The sequence below is a fragment of the Camelina sativa genome, chromosome 3 (assembly GCF_000633955.1).
Source record: "Camelina sativa cultivar DH55 chromosome 3, Cs, whole genome shotgun sequence".
In the NCBI taxonomy this organism is placed as follows: Eukaryota; Viridiplantae; Streptophyta; class Magnoliopsida; order Brassicales; family Brassicaceae; genus Camelina; species Camelina sativa.
The window spans coordinates 10,863,073-10,886,011 of NC_025687.1; the positions used below are offsets into that span (position 1 = coordinate 10,863,073).

Consider the following 22,939-nt stretch of genomic DNA (forward strand, 5'->3'; position numbering starts at 1 on the left):
CATGCACTTACACATCACAAAGAATCTCTTTTTTGCGGTTCTTTCTTTATAAAAATAAAAGAAAGAAAAAACAACAACGAATGTTCCATCTCAATATATAAAAATGTTGGTTTCAGACACATTAGTCCTTATATATTCCTTGCATTACCTGTCACTTTTGTATGATACATATTAAATATTACACTTTGTTTCTAACCACAAATGCTACTATTACTAATACATTGCCCCTAATCTCACATGGAATGAAGCATATTCACATTTCTTGTTCCACAAGTACCTTCTCAATAACCCTCCTTGATCTCTACTCAAGGAACTCCAAACAAAAAACAAAAAGCAAAAAAGAAAATTCCCCAACATCTTCTTATAACAGTTCTTGATTTATCTTTAAGAACCAAACAAAAACCAAAACCTAGCTAGAAGTAAAAATGGGAGATCAAGGAGTACAACAAATGCAACAGCCTATTGTTGTGTATCCGAACGCATATACTAAACAGTATCCAGACCCATCTTCTTCTTCTTCAAAACCTTCTTCTTCCTCTGGCTCAAGCGGAAACTTTGGGACGGTCTTCATAGTCCTAGCCGTGATCTTTGTCTTGTCGGCTCTGGCTTGTGTCTTTGGGAGGCTATGTAACCGTGAAAGCCGTGCGGCTAAGCAGCAACATAGCAAGCATCCAAAGCATGAGAAAGCTTCTTCCAAGAAGAGCCGTGAGATTCGCCCCGTGGAGCGTGAACCAAGGGAGAGAGGTGATATGGAGTTTGGGTTTGATGATATGAAACGGCCTGAGCCAATTGAGAAACCCTCTGGAAGAGACGGGGGAGGAGAGGACATCGAACTCGGATTTGATAACAAGAGAGGAGAAAGAGGCGGAAGCGGAGGAGGATTAGGACCACCTCCACCAAGCATCAAACATGCAGTGAGGTTCAAGCTACCGGAAAATGGAGACCATCATTCTAAAGGAGAGATCAGACGTGGAGGTCCTGAGTTCGAGTTCCGACCAGGACACTAATAATCTTAGTTTGTCTGAGAACAAACTACTTTTATGCTTATGCCTTGATTGCTTCCTAACTTTATTTCTTTTGTGCTTTTGCTTTTTCTCGGTTGATTTGTTTTCCTTCTTATGGGTATGGAACTTAGAGCTGAAGCTATCAAAACTTCTTATAATCCCTTGGTGTGATTAATATACTGTAGACTCTGATCTACATATCTAGGGTACTGAATAAATCCAATATATTTCTATGTAAATTTTGTAAGAATCATGGTTAAAGAATCAACAAATTTATGGAAGAACCTTTTTATCAGAATACAGAGTTCTTCACTATCCTCTTTACTCCAAACAAAAATTAGTAACACAGAACGGAGAAAAAGTAAAACAAGATACAACTTATCTGGGTTCTATTTTTTTTTTTCTTTTTCTGAGGAATTTAGTCATTAGAGAACAAAAAACTAAAGGCACCTACCAAGAAAAGCATCTCACACAATATACGTAAAGAATGGCTTTACAGAGCTCAAGAAGGAGGCAGATGTATGTGTTTACTTTCACCTATTGTATGATCAGAACCGTCGATTATTGAAAGGCCGAGTCTCAGATTCATTCCCTGAGAAATCAGTAGAGCTTTTGGCAGAGTAGTCTCCACTGTATAATCCTGACTCTGTGTTGTTATCAAAACCAAACGCCATTTTTCTGAATTTCATGATGTCTTCATTGTATTGCCCTGAGTCATAAGTTGTGCTTTGCCCAACTTTGATTCCGTTGCTAATATCTCCTGAGTCTCCATCACAGTCCAATGCTCTCACAACCTTATTTTAAAGAGTAGATAAGTTTTCAGATGTGAGGAGATCAGAATCAAGAATTGCAAAGAGCAATCACTTGTTAATATATATGGGAGCTTTGGTTAGTCAGCATTACCTGAACCATGCGTGGACGTTTTGGACCAGAATGTCTAACACATGCAGCGGCTGTCTCGATCATTCTGAAGACTTCATGCTCCACATAATGCTTTTCAAGCCGTCTATCAACCAGTTCGCTGAAATCTCCGGTCTCAATGGCTTTGAGAAGCAGTGGGCGTGCCTGTAAGTTCATGTATAAGTAAGTACTTAAGCAAACTAGAGCCAGTGTTTTACTGTAAATGTTGAAGATTGGTTCTTTACCCATTCGACCAAACTCTCTTCTCCTAGAGGCTGACTTTGGTCAACTGGTTTCCGTCCGGTTACAAGCTCTAAGAGAACAACCCCAAACGAGAAAACATCGGATCTATCAGTCAACTTTCCACTAGATGCATATTCTGGTGCTAGATACCTGAACACAAATATGTTAGTTTTGATCCAATGGGATACTAGCAAAAGTCTTTTCTCATTCCACATAAAAGAAACTAATCTTCAAGCATGAATCAATAAAGGTTCAATTTTGGAGAAGAGTTTGTGACGTATGCTTACCCAAAGGTCCCCATAACACGAGTTGATACGTGAGTTTGGGTTGTATCATTGAGTCTAGCAAGCCCAAAATCAGCAACCTAAACACCCGAAAACAGAAAACATAAAACCAAGAATAAGCCTCAGCAGCTAAAACTTTATAGAGTCATAAGATGGGATATAAAGAAAAGGGGGATTTCTTTAGTACCTGAGCTTCATATTCATCGTCCAGCAGAATGTTTGCAGACTTTATGTCTCTGTGAATGATCTTTGGATGACCTGTAGAACAAAACAAGGATGTGAATCGTGTGATTCTGGCTTTTTCTTATAAACTACGAAGTGCTTAACCAAAACCAATGTGAAGGCTGTGTGATTCTGTTTGCTCTGAACTAATAGCAGTTTCTTAACAAATGGATGAAGAATTTACTTACAGTCTTCGTGTAGATATGCCAACCCTTTGGCTGATCCTATAGCGATCCGGACTCTCTTAGACCACTCTAAAACCGGCATTCCCTTTCCTAAAGCGTAAAGTAAGTTAGTCAAACACATAGAGCTAAAAGTCTTATCTATAACGAAAATGGTAAAAGCAACTCACCGTGCAAATGATGCTCTAACGTTTGATTAGAAACATACTCATAGATAAGCAATCTATGCTGGTCAGAAATGCAGTAACCAACCAGAGAGACCAAATGACGATGATGAACGCGGCTAATAATCTCAACCTCTGCCTTAAACTCACGGTCACCTTGTCCACTTCCAGCTTTAAGCTGCTTAACTGCGACAACTTTACCATCCTGTAATGTACCTTTATAGACACATCCAAACCCACCTTCTCCAAGAATCTTTTGACGAGAAAAGCCTTGAGTTATCGACGCAAGCTCTTCGTAACTGAAATGAGTCTGGCCAGTTCCGAGGATCGCAGAGTCAGGTGTGCCACCGGATTGCATTTGATGATGAGGATAACCACCAGGTGCGCCGAAGCTGTTTCCCATAGAGGATTGTTGTTGTTGCTGTGAATTGTACATTGAACCACCATGACCAGAAGAGTATCCTTTACCAGGATCTTGACCATACAAGAATCCATCTAAACATCAAAGCAAAGAATACAATGCTGTTCATTTCTAAATCCTGATTTAAAAAGCCAAGCAACATAGATGAAACAGAGAGATAAAGGCAAAGACTTTAACCTGATTTAACAGAGAAATTGGGATGTGGCATGTACTGAGAGTTATTATAGCTATCAGACTTTCTCTTCTTCTTTCTTCTCACTAAGAACACAAGGGCTATTAGGGCCAAGATGGCGAAACCGGCCACAGCCATACCGACCACAGTCTTCCCTTGATAGCCGTCGTCTCCACTGCCTTGGTTTGAGGAAGGTGTTCCTTTGCTGGGAGCATTGAGAGATGGAGACGCAATAGGTCCATCGGAAGCAGTTTTGGGTGGTGCAGTAGTGACGAATGGGCTAGGCGGCGAGTTGGGATTAGCCGGAGGAGAATTGGCTGGTCCTGATGGTTGAATTGGGGGAGGTTTGGTAGGGTCTAATGGTGGAGCTGGAGGTGAATTGGTAGGATCTGATGATGGTGGAGCCGGAGGAGATTGTGACGGTGGCGATTCCGGCCTTGTGGGATCTACATTCGGCGAAGATGACGAAGGAGGTGGCGATTGAACGTCCGGAGACGACGGAGGAGGGTTGTTGTTATTTGATTCATTTGGAGGAGCCGGTGGTGTTTCTGAATCCGCAGGAGGAGAAGGGGGCGGCGGAGAAGGGGTTGAATCAGACGGTGGAGAAGAATCAGAAGGTGGAGGTGGAGAAGCTGTTACCGGAGGTAGAATTGAAGGTAAAGGAGGAAGCTCTGAATCGGGAGGAGGAGGTGATGGTTCTGACGGAGGAGGCGGTGATGAATCAGCCGGTGGGCTAGGTGGAGAGGAATCATCAGGTGGAGGAGCAGAGTTTCCTGGTGAAGTATCCGGCGGAGGAGCGTTATCAGCTGGTGGTGCCGGTGGTGATAAACTCGGCGAATCGTCTAAGTCTGACATTTTTTTAATCTTACTAATTTTTGCAATCAAATTCTCAAAATTGATTGATAAAACACCAAAAAGTTTCGATTTTTGTATGAGATTATCTCAATTCACGAAGAACCCAATAATCTCAAGTCTCCAAAATCCTAAATATGTGAAAAAAATAAAAAAAAATTCCCAGAAACAATTGAATCGAATAATGAATGAAAATAAAAAAACTAGGGTTTATAAAGTTACAGGACCTTCAATTGAAATAAAAGTGGAGAGAGAGATGAGAAAAATGCGAAGCTGATTACGTTAATGGAGGGAGAAACTCTGTTTTTTTTTTTTTCTTCCTCTCTCTCTCTCTCTCTCTCTCTCCCTCCCTCTTCCCTTTTCCCGGGGAAAAAAAAATATAGAATAGGAAAAGGAAAAAGAAAATTAAGAAATCGCCATGATCGTGTTTTAAGCGATGATGATGATAAGTCGAACGCACGTCGTCGTCGTCGTCTCTGTTTTTTTTTTTTTTTTTTTTTTTNTATTGTTTCCTTTGGGATGTCACACCTTGATTCTCGGGTTACCGCGTAAACCAAAACGGAACATTTTGAAGTTTAATCCGACCGACCCGACCCGATATCTTCGTACTATCTAGCACGATCGGTGGAATCTTAACCGGGCCTTTTAATTAGTAAATAACTATATAAATGGGCTTTTTATTAGAGACACAATACTAAAGCCCAATACATTACGTAATTCTCTTTGTTTAGTACCATCATCATCATTAAAAACCAAAAAACTTTGGCCACCCGAGCAAGGCATTGCTTTAAATGGAAGACCACCCTATCACTATTACCAAAAATTTATTACCTCTACGAATTGATTTGATACATCTATCTGTATCTCCTTCAATCTAATAATATTCAATCACAATGTATGTAGTCATAAATGTATTTGTTTGTGTATGAAGAAAAAAATCCAATAGTCAAATTTAAAGCTCTCTTAAGCACACTTTGAATTAAAAAAAAAAAAAACTTATCTTTAACTAAGATCAGATGAGAACAAAATGACGTCATTAAGGAAACAAAAAAAAGATGACATTGCTTTCCTTAGTGATGACATTTTAACGTGATCTTACAATAGGGGTAATATAGTCATTGTACAAATAAAAAATCTTGTCCTGCAAGCAGAAAAAAAGTAACGGCACCGCTTATCATAATAAAACCGTTTACTCTGTGTGTGTGTTTGTTTGTTTGTTTTTTTTTGTTGTTGGTTGGTGGTTGGTGATAATGGCGGCGCAGGTCGAAGTAGAGGACCAAGCTTCCGTCACCAAACTAGATAATGGCGAAATATTCGATTCAGCACTCTCCGACGATGCAGATTCGTCATCTCTTTCTCGGTCCGGGTCTTTCATCTCTTCCTCATCGTTGATTCTTCTCGACGAAGGAAACTCGGAGCACGACGTTATCAAGGCGTGTTTGCTCTCTGGTATGGGTTTCGTTTCCAGCGACACGACGATCGTCACGATTCGCAAAAACACTTCCGATGGGATCACGAACAGAGCCAGGTTTCTTTCCTTCAGGATTTTCACCGATGCTGTGGCGAGGAAACGCGGCGGAGACGCGAATGTGAAATACGGTTGGTGCGCTGGTTCTTCCAAAGAGGAGATTGAGAGTATCGTCTCTTACGGATTTAGCAATCGTGATGTTGGGAAATTTGAGGATGATCCTTGTTCTCATGGAGTTGGGATCCATTTTGTTCCTTCCAAGTGTTCTCTTCTCGCGTAAGTGAAACTGTGTTTGTGATTTTGAGAGATTTTGATTTTTGACTTAGATTTAGAATATATCGTGTGATTTGAGAGATTTTTGATTTTTGTTGTTGTTGTTGTTGTTTGCAGGGCTTCAGCTGCAGAGCCAGATGAGGAAGGTTTAAGGCATCTTCTCTTATGCCGTTTAATCTTGGGGAAACCTGAGTTAACCACCTCCGGTTCTAAACAATTGTATCCTAGCTCACCTGAGTTTGATTCTGGTGTTGATGATCTTCGTAACCCTAGAAACTATGTGGTTTGGAGCTGTAACATGAACTCCCATATCTTACCGAGTTATATCGTTAGTTTTAGGTCTCCTCGTCTCACAGGTTTGTTGTTGTTGACTTGTTGTTGTTGTTATAATTAAACACCTTCAAGGGTCTCTCTCTTCTTTTGGGTACTTTGTGATTTTTTCATAGTTGCTGAGAGGATTTGGTTTTTGTGTGTGTGTGTGTGTGTGTTGTTTTCAGTAAGTAGAGGTGGTTTTGCTGCAAGACCAAGCTCTCCTTGGGTTAGTTTTGACTCGTTGATGTCAATGCTGTCTAAATCAATGGATTCTTCAAGAATGAACTTGATCATTCGAACTTACGATGAATTCCGGGTATGGAATTAGTCACACTAATGTCACTATTGTGTTTATGTTTATGTGATTCTTGAGATTTAGTACTTTTGTGGTCCAAATTAAATGTGGGGTTTCATATTGCAGAAACGGAAGATCAGGAGAGACCAACTGGTTAAGAAGATGAGAGAAGTGGCTGGAGACAATCTTTTGGCTGAGATTATTAAGAATCACAGAGACAGAAACAAAGTCAAGAATTAAAGAAAAAAAAAGAAAGAAAGAGAAACACACACACATGAGGTAAGCAAAGTCTTTATTCTCAACTAATCAAATTAATGTTAAAGTGATTTGTTCTTATTCGTTCTTACTTATGGAGCAAGGATTTGTTAAAAACTTAGTCTTGTTATATATATTGGGGGAGGGTATAATATGAAAAGTGACCTTTTTTCTTGTCAAACTCCACATCAGCCTATATATACCTTTTATAAGACGTGTGTGTTGATCGTTGATCCAACTCATGCAATGTTTTTTGAGGCCATTCATTTGCTTTTCCTATTAAACAAACATATGGAATTTTTAAGAAATGTCTTTTACCTTCTAGAATATATTATTGACCTTTTCTTTTTCTTCTTTATTCATTGCAGAGAGAAGTTTCACACGTGTGAAAGATGACAAGAAGAAAACAAATCAATAGAAGAGCACACGCGTTTTAAACGTACATAAAGAGAGCTTCAATCAAAATTGTGTATGTGAGAGTTTTTAAGCATTTTTTTTCTTCTTCCTATTGGAAGGTACAGTTTCTGTTAGCGGTAAAAAACAGAGGGTTTTCCTTTTGATTTGAACTTTTGGGAAACTTGTATTCCAAATCTCCAGAACAATCAAGAAATTCCAAAATTATAGTCTCTTTTTAATTACATGGTCCTAGCATTTGTAAACCTTATCCCTTTATTCCTCCTACGCAATCTCCATCTTTCCTTAATATCCACAGTTTTGGTTTTCTCCAATACAACACTGTTTTCTCCTTTTTGGTCATCAATATGGCCTACTCCTCCTCCACCTCCCCGGAGTCTAGTAGCTTCAGCGAAAAGATCTTCCATCATACTCTCTGTGGTTTTAATGGTGATCCCACGTATGTACCAAGAAAGCGGCGGTGGAGTAAGAAGAGCAGAAGGTTGGAACATCTGATCCATTCTCACCTTCGACCCAACCCTTCCTCGTCCCTTGCTACAACTGTGGTAATCTTCTAGAGTTTTTGGCTTTGAGCGGTCACATAAATGCTCGTCTATAAACAATGGCTCCACTTTCCAACAGCCCTCGAATACTTTCATGAACATTGTTTTCTCTTGCTTATAACTTGACTGGCCTCAATAAGCAAGAGAACAAAAAAAAAACCCTAATTGAGTTTATGGAAACAGAACGAAAAAGATTCATTCTTTCGAGAGGGATATAAATAGTATATCTTACAGTTAGGTTTTATCGGTCTTCTTCGACAATTAGATGTATAGGGAAAGTACCATCCCACCAAAGGAACTTCCACGCCGCGGCTTGCTTCACCTCCACGGTCTGCTTTAGCCCTTCGTCAATCAAAACTGTTCTCGATATGTTTTCCTGTTTTATGATCATTTAAGATCTCTGTCTCAAGTATTTGCTGAAATACTCAACTCAATTCAAACAAAAGAAGACCGTGGCGAAAAGCACCTTGATGTTTTTGAAGTATCTTTTGTTGTCTGGATGAGTGAAAATGTTGTACACTGATTCAGGAGGCAATCCTACGTCTACTTCAATGTTCAAATGGCAAAACAAACCATTTTGTGATTTCACCTGCAAACGTAGAAACTTAAGAATCATATTTTGTCTAAATTATTCCAGCAAGACCAAGTCTTAAGATCTAATCTTACCACCACTTTAGGAGGTTGATCGATCCATGAAGGGTTATCTCTCCAAGCTTGTAGTTGCTTCTCTAACTTCTCCTCATCTCTATGCTTCTCATAAGTAGTCTCTATCTCTGACACTGACTTAATCAAGCTTAGCTCTTTAACATTCCTTAATCTCTTGAACTCAGCCTACAAAAAGAACAAAATTCATAATATAACTAAATTTCTATATTTGAATAAGCTTCTTGAGAGATGGAAATGAATGTTTTTTTTACCTTGAGAGGCTCTTGAATTGTTTGATTCATCCAGACCAAAAATCCTGAAAATACAACATTATTTTCGAACAGTTTAACGAAACCTACACCGCTCTTCTCCTCTGATCTTGAAACTTCAGATCCACCCATTTTGTTTCTGTAGAATTAGGTCACAAAAACAGAGCAAGTCAACGCTGTGGTTTGAGGGAAACACACAGAGAGAAAGATTTGATTAATCAAAGATTAGAAATGAAATAGGAAATTAATGATGAATACTTTTACCAAAAAAAAAATTAATGATGAATATATCAAGAATCAGTTAGGTGGAGATTGAGTGTACCTTACGCACCAAGAACTAAAGATCTGGGACAAGTTCTATTCTCGTGAGTTCTCTCTTTGGTCGGTAAAGCATGTGCGTAAAATCGGCCGGACATTGCTTTCGACTCGTGTTTTTCACTTTGTCGCAACTGAACTCGTGATACTCTAACCTGTTCTCCTCTACTACTCTACCACACGATAAAATAGTCGACTGTGGTTTGTAATTCAAACTCAATAATGAATTTTGTTTTTTTTTCTTTGTCTTTTCAAGCCTCTCTAATTTATATTATCCTGAGCCAGTGTGCAAGGAGTCATATAATCTGTAATTATGTTTGTTGAATAAAGAATTAAGATGACGACAGAAAAAGGAAAAAAGAAGGATACCCATTAACATTTTTTTTTCTTTCTTTTAAATGGAGGCGGGCTTAGAGCTACGTGACATCCAAGTATCATGGACTTAGATATGTAATTAATGGGTCAATTAGCCGATTCTTAATAGTGCTTATTATGCATATCAAAAGTTCAGTGTAGTTGAATGTTAGGTGGATCTGCATACAATGCATGTCACTATGCATGGTATGGAACGTGATAGAATGGATAAAGAGCAAGTAAGAGCATTTTGGGCTTAAGGTTGCTGACATAAGTCGACTAGAGTTATATATCCCTATATAAGTAAAGGAGAAGTACAAAATCGATAATGGATCGGGTTAAAATTAAAAAATTACCCAAAATCAACCAAATTGGATCCGGGTCAGAAATATCAGTTTCGTTTATAATGGGTTATCGGGTTAGAATCTGAAAATATATTTAAATTTTGTAATATTTATTTAAATTATACTCCAAAGGAAACCTAAACAAACATTTCAAAAAAAAAAAAAACCATATTAATCACGAGAATATTGGTTTTCATATTTTTTAGGAAACACATATATATAATTTTTTAAATAAAATCATATTTGTTATTTATAAAATAGCACATTTCTTATATGACTAAAGTTATTAATAACTAACAAAGAAAAAATGTAAATTTTACTACAAATAATTTAATAAAAATCTTTAATTTTTTTGAAAAGAGAATATTTTTTAAAACAAACTTTAAAAATTTACAAAAATAATATTGAGTTTGTTATAAAATTATCTATGTAATTCTAATAAAGTACATAATAATGATAATGTAATTTATCTACACCATCAAATAGAAAATAATTTAATTATATGATGATTTTAATTTTCTAAACCATCACAAAACCTTTAATGGATTATCGTTTAAACAAACTTACCATCATTAATACGTATAAATATATTTTAAAATTTTGATTTAAGGAAAATATCTAAGAAGATCAATTTAAATATAGAATTCCCCAAATATAGTACCTAACATACAACTATAAATATATTCAAATCCCAAAAACCTTTACTGTTAATTATTCGGATTATGAAGAAATAAACTAACCATATTTAAAAACTGTTTATAGATAATAAGGAAATCTAAATAAAATCAATCACCCTAATAATTAACACTTGATATAAGTCACATAACCACTTGACATAACCACTCGAAAATTAAATGAATAATCTGATTTTGATATTTTTGGGAACAATAGTGTATAATTTGATTTCAAATCTACAAACTAACCAAATTAAAATGAAATTTTCAGTTACAGGTAATAGTTTACAAAATCATATCACAATAGTTATTATATTTGCAATTATAATCTTAATCTTAATAAATATGTGGAAAAAATTCTTAATCATAAATATAGATTTCAATTTTTTTGGAAATTGAGCATATACCTCGAATCTATATTTAAACATTTGCTTCACAAATATATTACTATTAAGATCATATTTATGAAAATGGTAATTAACCCTAAATATTGAAACCGACTTTATTTATCCTATAAATATAGCAGTCGACTAATATATTCACTCCTCACTAATCATTGAAACTTTTCTATTTTTATTGATATTTTTAACTTATGTCGAAACAATCATTGTTGCATGGTTTCAAACGAGATATACATGTTTCTTGAATCACTTCAATGAAACATATGGTGCTTTTTTTGAATCCTCTTTATTTGATAGCAATGATTTGCTCATGTGTCAATCTGTTAGTTTTTATATAAAGACCAATTTTTTTTCTTTGGTCATGATTTGGTGATAGATTGTGTTTAAATAAGATACAAAAATAAATTGGAATGTATCCAAAAATAATATGAATTTATAAAAAATACAAATTTGAATGTAGTTTTTGTTTTTATGTGCTTCAATTTGACAAATAAACACATTTCACAGCCATATATTTTAATGCCTTTTAACATATTTTTCAAAAATTTGAAGAACAGATCTGACTTTCTTTTGCATGAAAGGGAGAGAAAAAGACATGTTGGGTGAGATAAAATAATTGTTGGTAGAAGAGAGAAGATTTGATATATAAGCTCATTGAGATTTGATATTACCATTTTTTTCATTCTACTATTTTATCCAAAACCATTACACAAATATATGATTTAATGTAATTGATTATACTAAAATTTATATGTTGTATATGTCCGCAAATATTCCCCGCGCGCTGTATATCGGTTTTTACAACTTACAACATACAAGTATTCATTTAATTGGTCTAATTAAGTGCTTTCAACGTTTGTTTGTTTTTCCTTTTTTTTTGGTGATGATCTTATCACGTTTCCATTTTCGTCCATTGAAGTCACTATACCAGGACTTCGAAAGTTTATACCCCAACTTTGAAGTGTTTTAAGCGCAGTTACAGTGTTCTTGACGGTAACATCACGAATGTACCTAGATAACGGCGGCAGATTAAAAGGAGGATATGGCTGAAAATATTGGTTCAATAACACCTTTGAGGCAATCCTGCCTTGTCCGCGGCTACATCTTTTGTATTCTTCCGGACTCTTTGGCTCCATGTGTTTGCATAAGCGTTCTGAATCTACGTATAGGGGTTCCACTTTATAGCTACCTTTGAACACTTTCATCAACATCACTCTCTTTTTCTTATATTTTGCCAGTTCACAATCATCACCGCGAGAAACCTAGAGTTAAGTTTCACCAATACAAAACAACAAAAGATTGACTAGTGTGAGAGGGGGTAATAGAAACACTTCTTACTGTTAGGTCTTTTCTGTTTTCATCGACAATTACACTTATGGGGATAGCGAAAGACGACCCAAGGAATTTCCATTCCACGGTTTTCACCACCTTCGCGATTTGCCTCGGTCCATCCTCCCTCAAAACTTTTTTTGATTTGCCTGTCTTCATTTAAAAAAATAAAAATAAAAGAATACACTCTCATGTATTGCTAAATATTAATACCAACATCTGAAACATAAAATGAATGATAAGAGAAAAACCAAAGGTGGATAGAGAAAAAATGGTCCGTTAGATGGATCAGTGATAATGCGGAAGACTTTATCCGGAGGAAATCCCAATCTCAATTCTATCTTTATATGGCAAAGGCCCTTTTTTGTTGTCACCTACAAATATAAGAAATTTTTAATTAAGATCTTTAAAAGGCAACAAAATCTAAGTATAGAGATTTTGCTTGCTGATTTGTTTATTACCTTCACCTTTGGAGGAGCATCATGCCATGTGTGCTTCTTTTCTGCATCTACCCAAAGTTGAACTTGTCTCTCCACCTCATCTTCGTCATAGTATTTCTTCATCTTATCCTGGTCATTGTCATTATCCGTTTCTGACTCGGACTTAGATTCAACATTTTCAGATCTGTTTGGCTCGTCCTACAACAGAAAAAACATACTATATTGTCAGAATAATCTTTACAATGAGTTTATTTTGTGTTGATTTCCTCAGGAGTTCTGATTGATGGAAATGAAAACTGACCTTACGAGGCTCTTCATTGTTCTGGTTGATCCAGCAACCAAATCCAGCAAATACACCCATTTATTTTTGAGAGTTTAGTCTACAAACTAAACTTTAGGAGAAGCTGATCACAAGAGAAAATATATGATATGGTTTTTGATCAGAAATTCTTGGCTAGAAATTTTGAGAGAATTAATGGTGTACGTTAAGTTTTACGTACGGCTAAACCAATAAATGGACAGTTCAATTCTCGTGAGTGATTAACGTACAGACGAGACTTATATGAGGAAAGAGGAGATCATAAGTTGTTTAATTGAAGAATTAATCTTCCTCTCATTTTTTTCTATGTGATCCCTTTTGGTGTAACACGATAAACCAATCTTATGCACACTTTTTTTTTAGATAAAAAATTTTAAACGACAACCTTAGATCATTATATTTTGTTCATATAGCATCAAACAAACTAAATACTAACTTTTTTTATGATTCATTGAACGGTCTATGGCATAGATCACAGTACGCCTTCGAAAGTGAATAACAACACTACCTACGTCCGGAACAACCTAGCTTTTCCGCGTAGACCATGCATGATTGGATTATGGAAGATGGAAGATGGAATAACAACACAACCTAATCCCCATAGAACACCTTTTTTTTGGGTGTGAAATCCCCATAGACTATAATATGCGTTTTGCTATGAATTATATATTTGCTGGCTGGCCGATATTTTGCTCTAATATAAAGATATATCGGAGTTTGAAAATGGTGGACGTTATATTATTGACTGCTCAAAAATTCAAAATTCTCAATATCTTGCATATATTATATTTATTAAAAAAATATCTTGCAAAATAATAATTAATATGGAAAAAGACATATAGTGTTTGCCAATTGTATTTTCGGTAAATATCTATCCCATTTGTATAAGAAATTAAGATACTTTCATCCATATATTCCAGAATGGTCAAGTTGTTAGTGGCATTGATCGTAAATAATTATTTAAACGAAATATGTTTTTGACAAAGTTTTGATCGTAAATGATCGATTTTAATGAGATTGATTCTGAGCACTCAAAAAAATATAAGAAAAAAGGAAACTCTTAAATTAACGTTTAGGAGAAATTTTTGTGTTTCCATATTTGTCAGTTGAAAGGATTACACCTGGATTTCGAATACTGAAACCCCAACGTTGAAGTGTTTTAAGCACTTTTTTGGTGTTCTTAATGGTGATATTACGTATGAACCAAGAAAATGGTGGCAGATTAAAAGGAGGATATGGCTGAAAGTATTGGTCCATTATCACTTTCGATGCAATTTTTCCTTGTCCACCGCTACATTTTTTGTATTCTTCTACACTCTTCGGCTCCATGTTCTTGCATAAGCGTTCTGAATCTACGTATAGTGGTTCCACCTTATAGCTACCCTTGAACACTTTCATCAACATCATTTTCTCTTTCTTATATTTTGCCTGTCCACAAAAAGCAAGAGAAACCAAAGTGAAATTTCACAAATACAAAAGATATTGGTTATTGGTATATACAGAGAAGCTTCTTACTGTGAAATCTTTTCTGTTTTCATCAACAGTTAGACTTATGGGGACGGCAAAAGACCTCCCATTGAGGTTCCAGGACACAGCTTTCTCCACCTTTGCGATCTGCCTCGGTCCATCCTCCTTTAGAACCTTTCTTGATTTACTTTTCTTCATAACAAGAAAAAGAGTACACTCTCAAGTATATACTTCAACATGCAATAATATCACATTGAAATCATACAGTGATAAGAAAGAATAGCAAAAGTGGTTCGGTGGTTGGTCCGTTATATGGATTAGTGAAAAGTTCGAAGACTCCATCAGGAAGCAACCCCAATGTCAATTCTATGTGCATATGACAAAGACCTTTTTTTGTTGTCACCTTCAAACATCATTAATATATAAGAAAGTTTTGTCAATCTTAATTTTTAATCTACAAATTAATTCCCTTAAAAGAGATTTTTTAGCTCATTTTGTTTTATTACCTTCACCTTAGGAGGTGCATCATACCATGGATGCTTCTTCTCTGCAGCTGTCCAAAGTTGATTTTGCCTCTGCCACTCTTTTTCGTCATAAAATTTCTCCATCTTACCAGGACCATTACTACTATTATTATTATTATTATTATCCGTCTCTGACTTAGATTCAACATTCTAAGATTTCTTAGGGGCCTAGAACAAGCACACATAATCATAATCTAAATTATATGATGGGCCATTGATAATAGTACCTATATTGATATTACCTCTTGAGTGTTCTGATTGATCCATGCACCAAATGCAGAAAACACACCCATTTTCTCTCTTAAATTTTAGTCCACAAATGAAGAAGAAAATGACGTTCTAGAGCTTGTATATAATATGGTTTGAGGAAATTATTGATGAAATTTTTGCGTTTGTCCCCAAAAAAATAAAGATGGCAGCATCTTGGAGAATGATGTACGTTAAGTTTAACTTACGGCTAAACAATGCAGCTGACAACTCAATTCTCGTGAGTTATTGACGTACAGGCGAGACCTACCTGAGGATAAATAAAAATAGAAGCATGAACTTTAATACCCATAAACCAACTTAGAATAGAAAGAAAACATATTAACCATAATTATAAGGACTTACAAATTGTACCAACGTTATAGAATTGTGATTTGGTGCCAGACTTTGATAATCTCATGACTTTTATTTAACCATAATTACTATTTTATAATTTTCTAAACTATTCTAAAAGTTTCTCAATCATAAAATAGTAAATTTTGTTTTACGTACGTTGATAATCCCATGACTTTGATATGTACCAAAGTTACGGAATCAAGATTAGACTCAATATGTTAATTCGCACATTCATGAATTTTGTTTAGATTTGGAGGAATCAAGATTAGATATTAACGTACACCATAACATGGTTATTATCAAAAAAAATTGACAACCATATATAACAAGCTTATAGATGTGCACATAGATTGTCAGAACTACACTGATTATCATAGCAATTGGGTCGATCGAGTAAGAATTACCTTATAAATCAAAGAAACGAAATAAATATGATATGAAAATATTAGAAGACACTAATTAGTGGGAAATTAGGTAATCTTTATTCGACACGCATGCATGGCATGGACAATGGAATAGAAAGGAATGTCCTTAAATATATTAAGAGAGCATTGAGTTCTTCCTAAGAATACGACATCTCTCGCAGTATGGTAGCCCTCTCTTGAAGCATTTTGAGCAGAGTTTTGGTGGTCTTGATGGTGATCTCACGAATGTACCAAGAAAGCGGCGGAAGATTGAAAGGAAGATATGGCTGAAAATATTGGTCCATTGTCACTTTCGATGCAATCTTTCCTTTGCCGCCACTACATTTTTTGTATTCTTCTCGATTTTTCGGTTTCATTTGCTTACACAAACGTTCTGAATCAGTGGTTCTATTTTCCAGCTACCTTCGAACACTCTCATGAACATCATTTTCTCCTTCTTATATTTTGCCTATTGACAATAAGAAAGAGAAACCCATGTTAAGTTTCACCAATACAAAACAAATATATTCAGTAATGTTAGGGTATAGAAAAGCTTCTTACTTCAAGATCTTTTTTGTTTTCGTCGACAATTAAACTTATGGGGAGAGCTCCCGACCACCAAAGGAAGTCCCATGCCACAGCTTTCTCAACCTTCACTATCTGCCTTGGTCCATCTTTCTTCAAAACCTTTCTTGATTTGTTTTCCTTCACACACACAAAAAAAAGGATCACACTCTCAAGTATTGCTTTAATTATCTAGTATCACAATAGAATTGCGCAATGATAGGAAAAAAAACCAGAAGTTGGCGCCTAAACTTGTCGATCACAAAGAATGGTATATTGGTTGGATTAATGAAAAGTTCGTATGCTCCATCAGGAGGCACTCCCAATGTCAATTCTATGTTCATATGGCAAATACCCTTTTTCATTGTCACCTTCAAACGCAAAAATATATTTTTTTGAGACTTTTCTAATCTTTACTCTCATTCTTAAAATTTAAGTATTATTCAGATTTTGTTTCCTTATTTGCTATTACCTTCACCTTTGGAGGGGGATCATACCATGGATGTTTCTTCTCTGCGTTACTCCAAAGATTTAGTTGCTTAATCTCCTCATCTTCGGTATTATTAGTATCCATTTCTGACTCTGAATTAGATTTAACATTCTCGGTTCCCTTGGACTCGCCCTACAATTAACCAATATAGTTGTAGAATTAGGTATTGAACTGACTTGCCTTTATTGATCTAGGTTACAACCTTATTTATACATGTTTAGCTAGGGTATACACAAACCGTCATTGACGTAAACTACACGTTTAAAGCCCAAAATACTAAGCCCAGAATATATCGCTAATACTCCCCCTCACGTTGGAGTGTGAAGGTCCTGAACACCCAACTTGGACATCAAATAGAGAAACTGTGGACGACCTAGTGCTTTAGTCAGTAAGTCTGCAAGTTGATCTTCGGAACGAACATGTTGTGTAGAAATGATACCATCACGAACTGCATCACGAACAGCATGACAATCATTTTCGATATGTTTAGTGCGCTCATGGAAGACTGGATTAGCAGCGATGTGTATAGCAGCTTTATTATCACAGAACAATCGAGTTGGCGCAGATTGCTCAATACCAAATTCTTTTAACAACTTACGCAACCATTTAATTTCACGAAGAGCGACAGACATGGCGCGATATTCTGCTTTGGTAGAAGAATGAGAGACAACATCCTGCTTCTTAGCCTTCCAAGCAATCGGAGAACCACCAAGAAGAACGACATACACAGTAAGAGAGCGTCGTGTAATCGGACAAGTAGACCAATCAGAATCACAGTACACCGTGAGTGATAAATCAGGATCAGATCGAAGAAGAATCCCTTGGCCTGGTGAACCTTTTAAGAACTTAACAACCCGTAGAGACGCATCCCAGTGGGCTTCCCGCGGAGTCTTCATAAACTGAGACAACACATGCACCGAATAGGCTAACTCAGGACGAGTATGAAGAAGATAGAGCAAACGCCCAACCAGACGACGATAAGGCGTAGGATTTGAAAGCAATGGACCATCATCATCCGCAAGATGATGGTTTTCTTCAAGAGGAGTGACGGCAGGACGAGAACCAAGATTACCACTGTCAGCAATAATATCCAAGGTGTACTTCCGTTGAGACAAGAAAATACCATCCGACCCACGGGAAATTTCAATACCAAGGAAATACTTCAACTTCCCCAAATCCTTCATGGAAAAACATTTCCCCAAATAATCTTTGAATTTTTGTAGCATGTAACTATCATTACCACAAATGAGCAACAAGAATTTTAAAACTTTTCTAGCTCTGATACCATGTAGAATTAGGTATTGAACTGACTTGCCTTTGTTGATCTAGGTTACAACCTTATTTATACATGTTTAGCTAGGGTATACACAAACCGTCATTGACGTAAACTACACGTTTAAAGCCCAAAATACTAAGCCCATAATATATCGCTAATAATAGTACTTTACATAGATTGACTTGATGAGTTCTCTGATTGAATAAAATGAAACTGACCTTTGGACACTGTTCAATGTTCTGATTGATCAAGCCACCAAATCTAGGATAGGACACACTCATTTCGCTCTCAAAATTTTGCTCCACAAATGATACTTACCTAGTCAGAAGAGCAACAAACGGCACAAAGTTTGTATAATATATGTCTTGATCAGGAACATGAGGTTAAAGGTTTATTCAGAATTATTAGACAGAATACAATATGAAACTGAAAGAATGGTGTACGTACGTTATGTTTTACGTACCGTGAAACAAAGAAGTAGGCTCTATTCCCGTGATTTCTTGATGTACAAGCGAGAGCTACCTAAAGAAGGAGGAGATCGAAGGTTGATGAATCTGAGGATGAAGTTCGATTTGGTTCAGAGAAAACAAAGAAACATGAGAAGTTTGACGAAAATAAAGAAACATGAGCAGAAAACCAAAAAAAAAAAAAAAATGCGCCTCTGTTCTCTTCTCTGAATTGTTAAATTAGATTTTGTATGAAAACCAAAAATAAAAAAAAATGTTGTTAACTATGTTAACTGAAGTTTGACAGTTAGTTAACCCTAATTCACGCATAAATTGGTGATTTAAATGTTTCTTTTCGAAAAATAATTTAGTTGAAGATTTGAATTGAAAACACTAATTAATATTGGAGATTTAAATTAGAGAAAAGTAAAAAAAATTGGATGTTTATTATGAGATTTGTTTGTTTTCATAATTTATTAAAGTATTTGCAAGAAATTACAAAAATTTACCTTTCAGTTAAGTAAAATAACAACAGAGTGATATCTTGGTAAAAGAAATAGATTTTATAATAAATTAACATTACAACAATATAGACTAAGTGGTCCGAACCGGATTTAGGTAGCCGTTTCACCATTGTGCCAAGCGATGATAAATTGTCTATTATCTTCTAGCAAAATCTTGGTGGCTTTGATAGTGATCCAACGAATAATCCCAGAAACTGGTGGCACATTAAGAAGAGAAGAAGGTTGAAATATCTGCTCCATTGTCACCTTTGATGCAATCCTTCCTTGTCCGTGGCTACATTTTTTGTATTCTTCTGCATTCGTCGGCTTAATAGGCTTACATAACCGATTTGAATCTGCGTATAGTGGCTCTATTTTCCAGCTACCCTCGAACACTTTCATGTACCTCATTTTGTTTTTCTTTTTGGTATATTTTGCCTAAGCGAAGAGACCAAACCCAAGATTATTTTACCTAAAACTTAACAATAAGGGGGTATATAGAAACTTTCTTACCGTAAGATTTTGATGGTTTTCGCCGGTAATTAGATGAATCGGGATAGTTCCAGACCACAAAAGGAACTTCCATCTTAGAGCTTATCTTACATCCGTGACCTGCCTCGGTCCATCTTTCTTTAAAACCTTTGTTGATTTGTTTTCCTTCATAGAAGAAAAAAAAAAACACACACACTCTCAGTTATTGCTATAGTTAACTAATACTCAATTTAATCATATAAAAATATAAGAAAAGAAAACAAACCAGACGTTGTCTCCAACGCTTGTCAAAATTGAAGTAAGTCATGTTTCTTGGATTAGTGAGCATCTCATAGACCCCTTGAGGAGGCTCTCCCAATATGAAATATATATCCATGTTGCAAATACCATTTTTTGTTGTCACCTATAAACATCAAACATATAAGAAAGTGTCATGATCTTATTTTTCTTTTAAAAAACATAACAATTTCTCTAACGGCAAAAAACAAACTTCAAATTATCTGGGACTTTGGTTTGCTGATTTGCTATCATACCTTCACCTTAGCAGGAGCATCATACCATGGATTCTTCTTTTTCGCTGAACCTAGCCAAAGTCCTGCTTGCCTTTTCAACTCGTATACGTCATAATATTTAGGATCTACTGCATACAAGTTCTTCGTTCTAACCTCCCCAGGTTCCATGGACTCGGTCTACGACAAGAGATATACTTGTAATGTAATGTGATGAGTATGATTAACCGATAAAGTTTTTTTATATATTGTTTGCTGAAATGCTCTTACCTTACCAGGTTCATCATACCATGGTTTTAGATTAGTTTCTTTCTCTGACACTGAAGTAGAATCAACATTCTCAGATCTCCTAGTCCCAGCCTACAACAGCAAGCAAACAGAATCATGATCAAATTTCTAGAAATAACTAAACGACATAGTAGTTTATATCGATTTGAGTTTTCGGGTTCTATGATTGATGGAAATGAAACTGACCTTAGGCTGAAAGTTCTGATTTATCCACCCACCAAATCCAAGAAATGCACCCATTTCTCTATCAAGTAATTAGTCCACACATAAACAGTTACCTAATCAGAACAAGAGCAAAGGACGATCATGAGAGTAAGGTGCTAAGGTTGTTTATTCAAATTTAGATACAGTATTAGCTAGGTTGAAAGAATGGAATGGTGTACGTTATGTTTTACGTACCGTGAAACAAATAAGTAGGCAGCTCCATTCTCATGAGTTGTTGAGTCTTGACGTATCAGCAAAGATCTACCTAAATAAAGAAGAGATTCAAGGTGGGATATCTTGATTTTTTAATTAGCTAATATTTTAAAGCATTTTGGACAATTTTAATATTTTACTTATTTTAGGACGGGTGCTTTTTTCCCTAATATAATTTTTCTCCGTAAATATATAATTTTCTCAAATAGAAAACATATACTCCATACTATAATATATATATATATATATATATATATATATATATATAATAGGATCGGACCGCGCTACAGCGCGGGAGAATATTCATTAATACGTAAGTAATAACAATTGGAATACATAAAATATTGTAGAAGATTGCATTTGTAAAAACACACACTCATAACATATATTTTGACGGACCAACCCGTAAAACATTTATTGGTATAAAAATATACATTTATAATAATACGCCAAACCAATCCGTAAAAGACTGCATTTGTAAAAAATACAGAATCATAATGTATATTTTTACGGAACAACAGTAAAGCATTGCATTCCTAAAAATATGTGCTTATAAATTACACACTCATAGTATATGTTTTGATGGACCAATCAGTAAAATATTACATTCGTAAAAATATTTCTTTGTAAGAAATACACACTTACAGTGTATATTTTAACGGAACAACCCACTAAACTATTGTATTCATAAAAATATGAATTTGCAAAAAATACACAGTCACAATATATTTTAACGGACCAACTCATAAATGATCGCATTCATAAAAATATAAATCCTAACCGTCTTATGATAAGATTATGAGTTTTGCAAACCAACCCGTACCCTTTTATAAAAATCCTATATTCTAAATCATATATGTAAATATTAGATTTGCTAGATTTGATTAAGTTTTTAAAAATATGTTGTTGAGAAGTAAATTTTTAGGATATTATAGATATTTTAAATCTTTATAATATAGGATTATAATACAGCAGAAATTTAAATCCAAAAAAATATATCAACTTACATTTTTGGATCATTTTTTAATAATGTAGAGTTATTACATATATTTGGTCATTGTTTGTTCTTAAAGTAATAATACAAAGCCTATATATATTATGTAATACAAATGAGGTAATTTTATTTTACTTTAAATGATTCCATAAACCGTATAGTTTTCAAAGTTTAATATGAATTATATAAAATATTATGATTAATAAGTGATTGCCACTGGAATACTGTTTTGTTTTTCTTTTACGGGCAAAACGTGTAGAAGATACATAATGTGTTTAATACATGAGTTAAGGTGCTCAAAAAAAAAGCTAAAGAAAAAAGATATTAAAAAATGTAGAAAAATATAATATCGGTTGGAATTCATTCTTGTAAAGCGTTTTGATACATATTCTTTTTTTACGTATTTGATTATCTTGTTTGGTCATGTGTCTTGGATATAATGTCAGCTGGAATTCATACTTGCCAATTTGTTGTTGCAACTTGCAGGGACACATAGAACTTCGATCTGCTAAAAATCAACGTAAAATTTCTTTTGATTCAAATATATATGATTTAGATAAGTAATAAAATGGTGGGCACAAAGTTAAAATGCAAAACAAAAAAATATTTTATCCATCTCTAAGAACATATTATCATCATGAACAGTGGCGGATCTAAAACAAAAATTAATATAAAGCACAAATCATTTATTATTAATAATATTAAATATATAAAATAAAATATTAAATACAATAATTTAAAATTTTATTTTATTTGGTTTTTAAATATATTTAAATTGCATAGTAAATATGTTTAGAATGATATTATATATAAAGATATATTATTTATATATATTTAAACTCTTTATATTTTTGTGAAATAGTTTAAAC

The 22,939-nt window shown here is 34.9% G+C and overlaps 6 protein-coding genes and 2 pseudogenes across 10 annotated transcripts; 2 read left to right on the plus strand and 6 right to left on the minus strand.

Annotated features, from left to right (window-relative positions):
• LOC104776479 lies at positions 179-1,285 on the plus strand. The gene has a single exon (XM_010500563.2). The coding sequence runs from the start codon at positions 426-428 to the stop codon at positions 1,005-1,007; it is 582 nt and encodes a 193-aa protein (XP_010498865.1). The 5' UTR covers positions 179-425; the 3' UTR covers positions 1,008-1,285.
• LOC104776478 (proline-rich receptor-like protein kinase PERK12) lies at positions 1,266-4,924 on the minus strand. The gene is made up of 8 exons (XM_010500562.1): positions 3,598-4,924; positions 3,006-3,494; positions 2,842-2,928; positions 2,619-2,689; positions 2,435-2,511; positions 2,150-2,297; positions 1,908-2,069; positions 1,266-1,798 (listed from the first exon to the last, which is right to left on the minus strand). Exons 1-8 carry the CDS (start codon positions 4,445-4,447, stop codon positions 1,553-1,555), a joined length of 2,130 nt encoding a protein of 709 aa, XP_010498864.1. The 5' UTR covers positions 4,448-4,924; the 3' UTR covers positions 1,266-1,552.
• On the plus strand, positions 5,636-7,682 carry LOC104776480 (probable inactive poly [ADP-ribose] polymerase SRO2). Of its 2 annotated transcripts, none has more exons than XM_010500564.2 (5): positions 5,636-6,188; positions 6,303-6,541; positions 6,683-6,813; positions 6,919-7,071; positions 7,416-7,682. In XM_010500564.2, exons 1-4 carry the CDS (start codon positions 5,695-5,697, stop codon positions 7,030-7,032), a joined length of 978 nt encoding a protein of 325 aa, XP_010498866.1. In that variant the 5' UTR covers positions 5,636-5,694; the 3' UTR covers positions 7,033-7,071; positions 7,416-7,682. The 2 variants fall into 2 exon arrangements, with proteins under 2 accessions (XP_010498866.1, XP_010498867.1); XM_010500565.2 differs by having other exon boundaries at positions 6,683-6,723.
• LOC104776481 lies at positions 7,602-9,198 on the minus strand. Its single transcript, XM_019243620.1, is given in 5 exon segments — positions 7,602-8,129; positions 8,236-8,379; positions 8,470-8,592; positions 8,670-8,834; positions 8,921-9,198. Coding segments are annotated over 5 exon segments (1,008 nt in total). The 5' UTR covers positions 9,050-9,198; the 3' UTR covers positions 7,602-7,682.
• LOC104776482 lies at positions 11,772-13,234 on the minus strand. 2 transcript variants are annotated; one of them, XM_010500567.2, is made up of 5 exons: positions 13,076-13,234; positions 12,796-12,972; positions 12,586-12,708; positions 12,377-12,487; positions 11,772-12,267 (listed from the first exon to the last, which is right to left on the minus strand). In XM_010500567.2, exons 1-5 carry the CDS (start codon positions 13,133-13,135, stop codon positions 11,845-11,847), a joined length of 894 nt encoding a protein of 297 aa, XP_010498869.1. In that variant the 5' UTR covers positions 13,136-13,234; the 3' UTR covers positions 11,772-11,844. The 2 variants fall into 2 exon arrangements, with proteins under 2 accessions (XP_010498869.1, XP_010498870.1); XM_010500568.2 differs by having other exon boundaries at positions 11,772-12,228; positions 12,344-12,487.
• LOC104776484 lies at positions 14,134-15,503 on the minus strand. Of its 3 annotated transcripts, none has more exons than XM_019243622.1 (3): positions 15,067-15,503; positions 14,609-14,963; positions 14,134-14,521 (listed from the first exon to the last, which is right to left on the minus strand). In XM_019243622.1, the coding sequence occupies exons 2-3, from the start codon at positions 14,756-14,758 to the stop codon at positions 14,159-14,161; spliced, it is 513 nt and encodes a 170-aa protein (XP_019099167.1). In that variant the 5' UTR covers positions 14,759-14,963; positions 15,067-15,503; the 3' UTR covers positions 14,134-14,158. The 3 variants fall into 3 exon arrangements, with proteins under 3 accessions (XP_019099167.1, XP_019099166.1, XP_019099168.1); XM_019243621.1 differs by having other exon boundaries at positions 14,609-14,752; positions 15,327-15,495; XM_019243623.1 differs by lacking the exon at positions 14,134-14,521 and having other exon boundaries at positions 14,760-14,963; positions 15,067-15,135; positions 15,327-15,495.
• Positions 16,250-18,702, minus strand: LOC104776486 (annotated as a pseudogene).
• Positions 19,318-21,011, minus strand: LOC104776485 (annotated as a pseudogene).